General features: G+C 42.1%; 1 protein-coding gene across 8 annotated transcripts in view; it reads right to left on the bottom strand.

Annotated features, from left to right (window-relative positions):
* Nucleotides 1-13,660, bottom strand: part of PHACTR1 (phosphatase and actin regulator 1) — a 574,931-nt gene that overhangs the window by 101,386 nt on the left and 459,885 nt on the right. For 6 of the 8 annotated variants that reach the window (XM_024928986.4, XM_034961452.3, XM_034961451.3 and 3 more), the window contains 2 exons: nt 5,692-5,859; nt 3,387-3,593 (listed from right to left, as the gene is read on the bottom strand). In XM_024928986.4, the coding sequence (XP_024784754.2) occupies nt 3,387-3,593; nt 5,692-5,859 (375 nt within the window). The remainder of the gene's footprint in view (nt 1-3,386; nt 3,594-5,691; nt 5,860-13,660) is intronic. The other 2 variants (XM_034961464.3, XM_063605154.1) reach the window with 1 other exon arrangement.

Below are 13,660 nucleotides of genomic sequence, written 5' to 3'. Positions count from 1 at the left end.
TTATTAATTCCTTCTGACATGGCCCAGATGTCTTCAGAGCAATTAGTAACAGAACAGAGTTAATGTAGCTACCTCATGGTGATGCAGATTCATTATAACTGATTGCTCACTTATAAAAATTAAGCAAGTCTAATTGAGTTTAAGCCCAAAAGGAGAGCACTAGATTTGCAGTCCACGGACTTCTCCACCTGTCTTGCTTTATCATGTTTAAGAGGTTACCAGGTACTACATAGTAAGGATATTAGCTTTTTGTGTATTTTTTATTCATTTGATCCAAGCTGTATAGAGGTGAGGCATATAGATAACAGAGTCTACTCTCTCAGGAAAGGACCAGGGAAGCCAGAGAGATGGGGCCAATTGAGATATCTTCGGTCTCTCATATGTAAAGAACCCTGTGGATACCAGGCCACCTGAGCTCCTGGGCTCATAGATGAAACTCAAGTTTGTCTCCATTAATGAGATAACTAGATAAATCAGAGGTGTCGTCAAGTTAAGAAATTCTGCTGACTCTTCTTTTTACAATGTCATATCTACTGGTTTGCTCTCTCTCTTCTCACTGATATCAGTCAGAAGCTTGTTAGCTCATATTTCAATGACTGGAGAAGCCTCTTCAATGGTATCTGTGGCTCAGGGTATCCCTGGCTCAGTGGTATCCCATGGCTGAGTCCATTTAGCTGATCTGACTTTGGAGTGCATGGCCTAGAGCTAGCCTTGGTGGTGGCTTCTCTGATAGGCCTTCAACCTGCTCCTCTTTCTGCTCCTTCTACATGGTGATCCAAGATCTCTTAAAGGCTAGTTTTCATCATATCACTCCTCTGCTTAAAAACCTCCAAAGTCTTTTCACTGCCTAGGGATTAAAATCTAAATCTTTTTATGCCTTTTTCTAGTGAGTCCTGTCTCTCAGTATACTTCAGAATGAAGCTTCCACCCCTACTCAGCCAACTCTTCAATGACCCAAAATGTTGCCACCTCTGAGGTTTTGTCTAGGGTCTTCTTTCCTGGAATACTCTTCTCTCATTTTCTATAAATGTCCTTCATGCTTGAAAAGTCAGTTCAAGCTTCAGCCTTCTCTTTATCAGACTGCATTGAATTGCAAGTGTTACTGCTAACAGTAGCTATGTTAGTACTCTCTCTCTACGTATATATATGCATTCATCAAACCAGGGGTCCCCAACCACCAGGGCCATGAACCTGTACTGGTCCGCGGCCTATTAGGAACCGGGCTGCACAGCAGGAGGTGAGTGGCGGGTGAGTGAGCAAAGCTTCATTTGTATTTACAGCCACTCCCCATTGCTCACCATTACCTCCTGAGCTCCGCCTCCTGTCAAATCAACAGCAGCATTAGATGAGCGTGAACCCTATTGTGAACTGCGCATGTGAGGAATCCAGGCTGCATGGTCCTTATGAAAATCCACTGCCTGACGATCAGTCACTGTCTCCCACCACCCTTAGATGGACTGTCTAGTTGCAGGAAAACAAGCTCAGGGCTCCCACAGAGTCTACATTATGGTGAGCTGTATAATGATTTAATTACGTATTACAATGTAATAATAATAGAAATAAAGTGCACAACAAATGTAATGCACTTGAATCATCCCGAAATAATCTCTCCCGCCCCACCTCCGGTCTGTGGAAAAATGGTCTTCCACAAAACTGGTCCTTGGTGCCAGAAAGGTTGAGGACAGCTGCATTAAACTGTTACATATTCCTATCTACTTTGATACTTAGTACAGTATTCTGCCTATTGTAGATGTGTTGAATAAATATGTACTATATGTAGGGGTTTATTTTGTACAATGTTTAATCTTTCTTAAGGGAAATTTGACATCAAAGCCTTAAAGGGTGCATCATCTTTGACTCAACAGTTCTAATTTTAGAAATAAATTAGAGAAAACTCAGAAGTGCTTATGAAGATATATGCAGGCTGTTGCAGTTGTTTGCTGTTGCGATTTAGCAATAAGGAAGATGGAAAAACTTTAAGGGGTCAGTCAAGTAAACCCTGATCCATCCAAGCAGCTAATAAAATCATGTTGTGGAATTGTTACTAACACGAAAATCAGTTTACAATATATCACCAAGTGCAAAAAGCAGGTGACAAAACAATACGTACAGCAACATTCAATTTTTATTCAATAGACAGACAGATGGACAGTGGATATTGCCTAGAAGGAGGCTTATGGGACCTTTTCTCCTTAGTAGTTTTCTGTGAATTTCAATTTTTGGACATCGAACAAAAGTGTTATTGATATGTTAGATGGTTCCGTTAGATGGAAATTTGCTCTTTCAAGCCATACACATCTGACTTGGATGGACATACACATTAATAGATTAGTTTGACATGAGCCCATGTCTAAGATGGACTCTTACAGAACTCAGTATCACGTGAAAGACAGCCTGCTCTGGAAACAACATTAGCTGAACTTGGAGTTGAGAAATATAGCATCGATTGTGCCTCTATTACAGAATTCCTGTCAGCCCTGGAAGTCACTTATTTTTCTTGAACCTCAGTGTTTCTCCTATAAGATAGGTGAATATTTTTCCCTAATTCCACCCCCATTACATGTTACAAAATGTTACAATGATTACCTAGGTATTATTTGTCAAAATAACGAGTGCTTTTTAAAAAGGCAGTCGATCAGCATCAGGCGAAACTATTATCAAAGTTGGAGAAATGACCCTCTGAAATATTTTAATCTCTGATTATACCACAGCCTTCAATCACAAAGTGGTATCTAATTCATGTGCCAAAGTGCAGTGAAGTACAATTTCACTGAGTGCTCAATTTAATGCCTGTGGCTACGTTCATTAAGGAACACTTCAGAAACACTGCAAAGGATGTGCGCAATCATTTCAGAACAACAGTGCTAAGCTTACTCTTCTTTTAAAAGTATTTACCACATAATTTGCAGATTGTCTTTTTTTTTTTCCCTAAGAGAACAGACAGCACTGACATGAATTTTAATAGGTGAAATACACTGGGCTTCAGATCAATAACTTAAAGACAAAAAATTTAAAACCTTGACATACTCATATGGAGAAGGCACTATTCTTTATCTTTGCAAAAATGTTGACATTGAATCGATTTCACCTTGATGAGCAAATAATCTTGAATTAGTCACTTAAATACAATGTACACATTTACAGATACACATGACTGAAAGCTCTTGGCATATGGCTGGTAGGTGGATATCAAATGCTGCTTGACACAAAAACACAAACCCTGGTCATGACTGCAGATATCAAGACACACACAGAAACACCCAAACATCCCACAGGGCAACCTCCCCAGAGAGCTGCCTTCAGGCCTCAGTTCAAAGAACAAGAGAAAAAGAAAATCCCTTGAAGGGAAGGAGGGACTGCTTGCCCCAGAAGACGTCTGCACTCACCTGTTAAGTGGTTGGCAATCCTGGTAGTGGGTTTGGGAGGCAGGGCCGGGGGCTGCTTGAGAAGGGGCAGCTGCTTCACTGGGGTCTCTTCATGGTCTCCAGGGAAAGCAGCAGGTTTTTTGGGGGGCAGTAGCAGGACTGGTTTGGCTGAAGGATCTTGGGACAGGAGGACTCCAGACTCACTGGCAGAGGGACTCTCTTCAGACACTGAGGGGACAACCACATGATACACAGGAGACATTACACAAACGCAGTGCAGGCGGGGCCAGCGGGGAACACAGGACAGGGACTCGGGTTGGCAACACAGCGGAGCACCGATGCTTCAGGCCGCCACACATGTGTAGAGAGCTACAGCGAGGACGCCAGAAATCCAGTGAAGCAGGAGGACAGAGAGAGGAGGCAGAGGAAGAGAGAGAGTGGAGGCGGGAAGAGCAACAGGGAGAAAGAGGAGGAGCATGTTTTCTCAAAACCATCAAACGCTTGACCATTTCAAACTCAGCTTTGGTCATGCAAACCCTACACATGCTCTAAGATGGGACTCATGGGGCACAGCAGGAATCACCAGGGTGGCCAGTGCAGAAGGCCCAGGGTGCAGAGCCCCTCTAAACCAAACCAGAACTGAATGCCAGCAGCCTCGCTGGGGCCTGCTTGCCCTTTGCTGAGGGGCAAGAGAGAGTGGATTCAAACAAGTGGAGGGGCTCAGTTTTGTCCACTGGGTCCGCTCTGTCTCTGCTCTCAGATCTGCGACACTGGGTACAGATGACAGCCTGGAACGCTGACACCTCATAGGCTGCACCCCCAGGCACTGGACGGCTGCTCCTCCAGGTTCTGGAGTGCCCGGCGCTGAGCAGCAGCCTCTCAGCCCAAATTCTGTAGTTTTAGCAACAGCATCCTGCCCCCGCCAGCTCCTGTAAACTTTGACGAGGCAAGGGATGCTTTAAATCAACCTTTTCATCTTCCCCTTTCCTCTCTCTTCTTGCTCACCACAACTATAGTTTTCTTTTGTCAATTCCTCCACTTTGGACGCGCCTCTTCCTTTCTTTCATGGGGGAACCCCTGACTGGCTTTCATGAAGAGTTGTCATTGGGTGGTGGCACACACCTTCCTATCATGCCGGTAGCTTGGCTGGTGACAGATTGAAACTCTGTGATTCTGCTGGAATGACAGACTTTTACTATAACGGTCAAATCTATCTGACTTCAGTGTCACAAGGAAGTCTGGATTCTTTTTAAAAAAGCACTGCTTTCATTGGGAAACCCTCCCTGGGGTGGGAGGGTGTAACTCCACTGCATCTCCTCTCGCCTCCCGCCACCGCCTCAGTGAGAAAGCCTGTAAGGGACTCCTCCCCTCCCCACCCTCCTTCCTCCTCCCTGATCAGGTGTTCTGTGCAGCACCAAAGCCCTGCTGAAAATCCTCATGAGCACTACATTCTCCTGTCTCAGGGACACTATTATTGTCAATGTGGCACACAGTGATGGAGCAATGACTCACCGGGTCCCATAACGAAGCACGGGAATTAACCCTGTGAAACCTCATCCCTCCCACCCTCCCACGTGACTGCCTATGGATGTGGATTTTGCACATGATGGGGAGAGAGGCTTTTCTATCTATACTCTGGATATTGCCAGAGGTTCCTTCTCCCAGACTCATCTCCTGACAAGTACCACTGCTCATTAGCTGTCAGGAGGGACCTATTTTGAGGCAAATTGGGACCACTCTGCAAACCTTCTGAGAGGATGAGTATTGGCCACTCAGCCACCTTTGGACCAAAGAAGGAGATGACAGTCAGATGGCATCAAAAATCAGCTATCAGCAGGATACAATTCAATCAGTAAATTATATACGGTTTAATAGACAATTAAATTAATTGACTATATCCAGTAAATTGATACAAGTATTAACTGGCATACTGGGACTAAGACTAAAGGACCTTTCAGACAGACGAATTAGATAGGTATCATATAGAAATGTAGGATTCCGCAGCTTTATCTTAACAGAGATGAATGTTAAAAAACAAAATAATAATATTTTAAATCATTAATGTTACAAAAATAAGCCATATCATCTTTAAAGAGATTAAGGTAGTAAAGAGTTTTTTAAACACTGTAGGATAATAAGTGTAAGTATATTCCATTTTTAAAAATACTCAGTATGTACTAAAAACTAATCTGTTTCACTAAATTTCCAGATCCTTACGCTCAGGATAGTCCAAAATAGAATTCCAAGTCCAGCCAGGCCAAAGATCCCTGGTGCCTGGCTGGACTTGGTGTCTGGGACCTGCTCTACAATCCTGCCGGGACATTACCTGGCCCATCCATGATGTCTGACGGTTGGAGCACCTCATATGAGCAGGGATCCCTGGGCATTGGGACTGGCTCCATTTCGGACAGGGCAGGCAGAGACAGCTGGCTGGAGCTCAGGGACTGCCCATTTTCTAGGGAGTCCTCTTCATTGGATATAGAGAGTTCCCCATCTGTCAGAGAGAAAAGGAGATTGCAGAGTTAGACAATGTCTACCTTTCAAGAAAGAGTGGCACTTACCGCCTGCTGAGTCTAGATGCTGCTGAACAATCAAGGTCAGCCTCTGAAACCAACATCTGTTCTTTTGCTTTTAAGACATTTATTTCATCGTTAGAGATATGTTGTCTAATCATCAGGGCAAAAATTTCCAATGATCTTCAGCATTTTGCCTGTTTTCTCTGTGTCTTTCTAACCCGAATCCATCACATTTTCTATGTATTATTATTATTACTTTTTTTGAGACAGAGTTTCACTCTTGTTGCCCAGGCTGGAGTGCAATGGCATGATCTTGGCTCACCGCAACCTCCGCCTCCCGGGTTCAAGCGATTCTCCTGCCTCAGCCTCCTGAGTAGCTGGGATTACAGGCACCTGCCACCACACCCAGCTAATTTTGTATTTTTATTAGAGATGGAGTTTCTCCATGTTGGTCAGGCTGGTCTCAAACTCCCAACCTCAGGTGATCCGCCCACCTGGGCCTCCCAAAGTGCTAGGATTACAGGCATAAGCCACCACGCCCGGCCATTTTCTATGTATTTTTAAAAATAAAAAGTAAATTAAAATTATTTTTTTCTCATAATTTCTAAAAACTTGGGAAAAAACTCAGCAAGCCTCAGAGATTGGAAGACCAGGATTGGGAATTCCTACTTTAGGGAGCAAAGGGCTTCATGTCATTCAACATGCACCAAGGTCCTGTCTTCTGTTTGCCTCCACGCTGGTCCAATTTCTCTACTTGGATAAACTATTAGGACAGCTCTCATCTGCACCTAACAGGCTGCAGCCACTCAGCGATGCTGGGAAGTGCCAGAATTCTCCCGGTGCCGACCACCAATCATGCCACGTAGAGCAGACTTTGATGTTGCTTAAAGCTCAGCAAAACAAGGACCACGGTGCAGGATCAAAGGCTCCCATACAATGGCCATTTGTCAAATCACAATTCCCCCTGTGTGATTTCATCCTAGCCCAGGGGAGTCTTAGATAACTAGACATTAAAGTCAAATTAATTTTTAAAGAGGACTGAAAGCTGTTCCAGCGAGATGAATAAACACCAGATGAAAGACTAAGTTCTGCCGAGTCAGAAACAGAAACCAGCAGAGCAATTATCCGACTTAAAACCAGAAGCAAGATGACAACTCGTAGAAAAGAAAGAGTGAAGTGACTCCAAGGTGATTCTTGGGTAAATAATCCTTTCCTTTTTGCTATGTTCCACCTCTAGTTTAATTTTATAAATCACTGATCTATGGTGGCACAGAATCCCTCCTTGGCCCACCCCCGCCCGATTAGAGTCCGTCCAGTGAATATCTGTTTAACAGAATAATCAACAAACCAACAGGCCTGAAACAGCATTTGATTCAAGGGCATATGGTGTTTGACCTGAATCTTCTATAAGCATAGAAAAAATATAATGAATGCCAAAAAAAAATCATCTGAAGCGGACAGTGTAAAGCACCAGCATTTGAAGAGTGTGTTTTTTCTTCTTTTTTTAATTCCGCTTTTTTATATGCCCAAAATGGTAGCAAAAGTTATTATAATTGGGATCAATAATATGATGATTACTAATTAATAAGAAAGCAAAAGCAGTGCAGACTGTAAGCCCATGCAATGGAAATCACACAGATGAACTGGGAGTCTTTGGGATGGGAAGGGCTGAGCATCAGTATGTCGCTATCCCATCATGGATGCTCCCCAGTCTTCTTAACGTGCCTTTATTTAGCATGTTCAAACAGATGCCGTGGGAAGTAACTCTGTTTCAATTTCCCAGTTGGTGGAATAATGATGCAGCTGTCATTCAGCCTAACACATCTCTAGGAAACCGCTTTGATTCTTGATGTTCCAAAGTATAATAAAAGTGCTGGACGAGACAACCAGAGGGGACGGAGGTCTCAGGGCTCTTGCCAAGTTCTGCTTCTTTGGGGGAAGGATGCAATCAAATGATTGCCATACATTTTAACAGTTAAGGGTACCATAGAAGCAACATTAGAAAAAAGAGATGTATCTGCGGTTGGATGACTCTAGACTCTCTCCATGAATCCTGGGCTTGGCTGGTAACAGAGAAGCAATATTGCTTGCTCCTCTTGGGACATACTAACTCTTGAAAAATTGGGCTCTCTATAGATTAAAAGTAATGTGGCTAAATCACAAAGGCCCAAACCACTTTGGAGAGGAAATAAGCTTGGGAACTCCACTGTTATAATTGCTAAATACACATTTCCTTTGAAAAAGTAAAAACAGGAGAAGAAGGTGTAAGACACTGATCATATCACCACCCTACCTAACAGAAACAGTTTCCTCTTTCTGAACATGTTTTTCAAGATTGTAATCTTACTGTGTGCCAAATTTTATAGCTTGCTTCCCCCATACTATTATAAGCATAACTATCATCTTAATGATTATACTGGATGACTATATATCAATATTTACTTGGCTAGCTCCCATTTGGTTGGTCACAAAGGGATAGACTTATGCTATTATGAAAAAAATGCAGTGAGGACCATCGTCTTGCATACAACTTTTCTGCAATTAGAATTCTCCCCCTTTAGGATAAATTCCAGTAAATGAAATTTTCATGTATTAATATTCCAATGTCTACTGACACATACATGGATCCTGTGAAATTGTTTTATTAAAGGATTTTCCAATTTACACAATTAGAAGAAATGTACAGACCATACACATATTTTAGCTTTTGGCAATTTCTTCAACATTAATATTGATAACCTTGTTCTGTCTATCTATCTATCTATCTATCTATCTCTATCTACTTATCTATCTACCTACCTACCTATCTTCCTACCTATCTATCAACCACCCATCCGTCCATATATGTGTATACATATCTAGTAGAAAGAAATGAAAACCATTCAGTAAGTACAAATTCATTATTAATATCATTTATGACCAAGATGGGTAGCAATAAAAGTAAAAACTATTTTACTTGGATTCATTTAAGGATGGAGTAATACTGCCACTTTTAAGTAATATTTTAAATTTTTTATTATGACATTTTTAAACACACACACACACACACACACACACACACACGAAACATTAATGTAATGGGCTGTATATACCCATCATTAAGCTAAGGAATTATCTGGGAATTCCTAATGCTTGGTAATTCCAAGTGTTATGAATTTGAAGACTAGTCTCTCCATGTCCTGCTATTTATATATCAGTACTGGGTTTGTTGTTGTTGTTGTTGCTGTTTGTTTGAGACAGGGTCTCACTCTGTTGCCCAGGCTGGAGTGCAGTGGCATGAACATGGCTCATTGCAGCTTCCATTTCCCAGGCTCAAGTGATACTCTCACCTCAGCCCCCAGAGTAGCCGGGACCACAGGCCCACACCACCATGCCCCACTAATTTTTATATTTTTTGTAGAGACAGGGTTTTGCCATGTTGCCCAGCCTCATCTGGAACTACTTGACTCAAGTGATCCACCCACCTCGGCCTCCCAAAGTGCTGGGATTACAGGTGGGAGCCACTGCACCCAGCCAATTGATAATGTTTATTAGCATCTTTACCAGCATTAAAAAATTCACATTATTAAAAAATTCTCCCCAGGAAGAATGTAACTTTCCTCACTAAGGTGAGGCTTAGGCATTATCTGTATCCCCATCTAGCTAGGTCATCACCATCTTGTTAGTGTGGATGAGACAGTGTTCACTGAGTGTTGGAAATTATGCTGATGTTTTACATGAACTTCTAAAGTCATCTGTGATAATGGCTTTGAAAAATGGTACACAATAACCTCCAATCATGAGCTGCTTCCTATTAGAATTAGTAAAATCCAAACAGCAGGAAGAAAGAAGGCAGGATGAGACATGGGTTAAGACAGTGGTTCTCAAACTGCAGCTGGCATAGCAACCCGCTGGAAGCTGTTAAAACACAGATTGCTGGGCTTCACCCCCAGAGCTTCTGACCCAGTAGTTTCTGGGTGAGACCCAAGAATGTGCACATCTAACAAGTCCTTGGGTGATGTTAGTGCTCCTTTTGCTGGTCAGGGTACCACGCTTTGAGAAAACACTGAATTAAGGATAAAGAGTAAAGGAGCCAAGAGAAACTGCAGTGTAATTGTGCCTCGTCCTGATGAGGTTTCGGGCAGGAAATGCTGGCTGTGTGGCTAACATGGGACAGACAGCATGAGGAAGCAGGAAGTTGTGTTGTCTAACCGTGGATCATGAATATGAATCTGACACAAAGGACAATGGGGCTGGAGAGAGCAGAAGGATGAAGTGGAAAAGAAAAATGTGTTTCAGAGGCAGACACGTCTAACAAGGTAGAAGCAGGTTACAGAAGCAGCAGAGAATAGTATGCAGACGTCAGTGTAGGTCAATGTCATAAGTCTTAAATCATGAGACATAGAAAGCAACGGATCTAAGATATAGAGCTGGCCACCAAGATTGTGCCAGCCTTACTCTCTTCTTCTGGTGAAGCATAAGAAACAAAGATGTTAGGAGAGTCAAAGTTAACACCAAATCAGAGAGAATGAATAAACTCATTCAATAGACAAACACCTGTTGATGACAACATGCATCATCTACCAGAAACCTCCAACCCCTGACAATGACCTCATGGAGAAGCCAGAGGTTTGCTGTTAGCTCATTATGATACTCGTAGAAACAACTGCTCAGTAGGCTGCTGCCAGGGCCCTGGAGCTTACCCACACCCCAGCCTGCCGCTCCTCCCATAAGTGAGGCATGAGCCAAACACCTCAAATGGATCTTGTCCAAGTGGCTTAAAAAAATGGTTTGTTGCTACATTATTGTTCTTCATTTGGCTTTAGGGACACCCTCTGGTTTTGGGGTGATCAATATCAACTTCTGTTCAATTACATTTTCTTAAATCCTCATGGTTAACCGAAGTTGTTTTTTTATAGATGACTGTCACTATGGAGAATGGGTGATAGGAATTCTTTCAGGCTCTCATGGGTACCTATGTAACAAGAGTTTCTATTTAGAAATAGATATAAAAATCTGATATGTATATATATATACACACACACATATATATACACGTACATACATATATGTGTGTGCATGTCTGTGTGTGTGTGTGTATATATATATAGAGAGAGAGAGAGAGAGCGCGTAAGAGAGAGAGAGACAGACAGAGAGTGTCTTGCTCTCAGAGTGTTGCTCCATCACCCAGGCTGGAGTGCAGACTTTACGTCCTAGGTTCAAGTGATCCTCTCACTTCAGCCTCCCAAGTAGCGGGGACTACAGGTGCACACTACCATGCCTGGATTTTTTTTTTTTTTTTTTTTTTTTTTTAGAGATGGGGTCTCACTATTTTGCCAAGGCTGGTCTTGAACTCCTGGGCTCAAGTGATCCTCCTGCCTCAGCCTCCCGAAGTGCTGAAATTACAGGAATGAGCCACCATATCCGGTAAAATATTGTATGAAGGAAGGACATTTTATTCTGAAAAGGCCTCTAGAGTTTAGGATTTTTAAAAGTGTCAACTCTAATTCTGAAACACAAAAGTACATTAATAAATGTAAGCTCACCACTAAATCTGATTTTCTATGATATGAATTATGGTTCATATTTTTGAAAACCCATGTTTAAAATGTATCTCTAGTGAGCTAAGAAATCCTTATTTAATAAATAACCATTGAATATGACTATGAAGAATTGCTTTATATCTATATATTGAACCAATATGGCAATACATTTCACACAGATCCAAAAACTAAAAATAAAACTTTAAAACCAGAATAAAAATGTACAAAAAATAGAATAGTAGAAACAAATATATATTTATTTATTTATTCAGGTTGTTCAAGAGGGAAGCCAGATGGATAGTTCTGACTTCCTTATAGAACTTTCTGATTTTTAATTTGCAAAAGGAAGCGTTGTACACCAAACAGAAGAACAAAAGCAGCACAATGGAAACATACGTGCTACACAGACCTAATAAAAGAACACACTCTTCCAAGTAGGAAGAGTGTTTGTTCTGGTAAATAAAAAATCAAGTCCCAGGTGCCACTTGTAAAATGCATAACCTTGCTAGGAATTAGAGAAATGCAAATGAAATGACCATGTGAGTGACGTGGATGCATGAAATGTGTTTGAAATAATGTCAAGCACAAAAGCAGGAATGGAGGACAGTATGCACATGTGGATTACAATGACATGAAAATGAACTATGTGTGCAGGTTGGCAAAGCTCTGAAGTGAATCTGGCATGATATGGAACTTAATGATCATTCACTTTTTTTCCCCTGCAAGATGCTTACATTTATTTTTAAAAATACAAAAAAATTGCATGCTGCCATGTTACACTAAAACAATAATAGCTTGGTTAGAGGGGAAACCCATTCCTCATTCCTCTGGTTTCTACATGGAGACGTTTTCCCCAGGGCTCCTGCTTGCCTACCCTCTCGCCCCTCTTAACTGCTGCCTCATTGCTGGGGTTTAAGCACTGGCCCCTGTGTCTCCACTGGGGGAGCCAATCCATCCTTTCCCTCCTGCCCTGGACCCGTGTTGATTCCAGACTCAGGCTTTCCCAGTTGGTGGGCTGATTTGAGGTCAAGGCTAGGGGAGGAGCATGATCAGACCCATCAACGACTTCCTCCAGCCCAGCTTTTGCCAGTGATAAAGGAGATCCCCTACTTCGATCTCCCATTTGTCTTATTTCTCACATGGTTCAGAAACTCAGAGACAGAGGATGGTTCAGAAATTCAGAGACAGAAGAAGACTGCTAATAGAGGGCCCCTCAAATCCTTAACAGTCTGGAGACTCAAGGGAAGAGAATGCTTTTTCCGCCTCAGGTAAAAAGAAATCGAAGGAGGCGCTGACAGGTGATAGAAAGAATGGTGTTAGAAACCATGCTCTCCTGGGGGACCTGCTAACCTCAGTTAACAGAGGTGTGCTGGTGAGCGCCTCTAATTTGTTCTCAGGAGAGACAGGTGGGGTGAAGCGCAGCTGCAATGGAAAGAAGCCCTGACTCAGAGCACAGGGAGAGCCCTGTTATCCTGGCCATCACTAGCTCTCAACAAGCCACTTAGCTTCTGGGGACCTTAGTGTCTGCCCCTTGAAAAGAAAAGGACTGTGTTGGATGATGCCTGACTTCCTTGCAGATCAAAGTATTCTCTGCATGAGGGCTGGAAGAGATGAGAAAAAGCGCCCCCACCCAAACTTGCAAATCATCCTGAAATATCAGATGAGCTAACACAGCACAGCATTTTATATTCAGGTTTTCTTTTTCTTGCCTGACATACGGTTTAGAGCTATTACAGCAAGAACTAGAAAGTAAATGAATGAATTTCTGCTTTATTGTTGGCTAAACAAAGTTTTATATTTTTATTTTTTAAAAACTTGTAAGTAAAGTTTTCACATAGATCTAGAAATCTGTGCTCTACACAAAAAGGCTCTGTACACAGCAGAGAGACAGGGAGGAAGAAATGAAAGGAGAAAGAAACATTTCTGGAGCATCTTCGGTGTCCAGCATTATGTTGGACTTTTTATGTATGATAGTAATAATAACAACCTCTGAAACAATATTTCAGAGAACTTACTATGTGCCAGGCTGTGTTTATTTTTTCCTTCCTTCCATCCATCCATCCTATGAAGTTAGTACCAAAATCACTCTCATTGTTTAGAGAGAAGTGAACATTAGAAAGTTAAATAACTTGTGTGAAGTCCCTAGCTCAGTAGATGCTGAGCTAGTACTATATGGTAAGAGAGAGGGAGGGGGAGAGAGAGAGAGAGAATGTATGTGATTTAATTTAAAATGGCTTACTTGGAAATTTTAATTCCT

The sequence above is a fragment of the Pan paniscus genome, chromosome 5, assembly GCF_029289425.2.
Source record: "Pan paniscus chromosome 5, NHGRI_mPanPan1-v2.0_pri, whole genome shotgun sequence".
Taxonomy (NCBI): Eukaryota; Metazoa; Chordata; class Mammalia; order Primates; family Hominidae; genus Pan; species Pan paniscus.
This window is presented reverse-complemented; position numbering and strand designations above follow the sequence as displayed.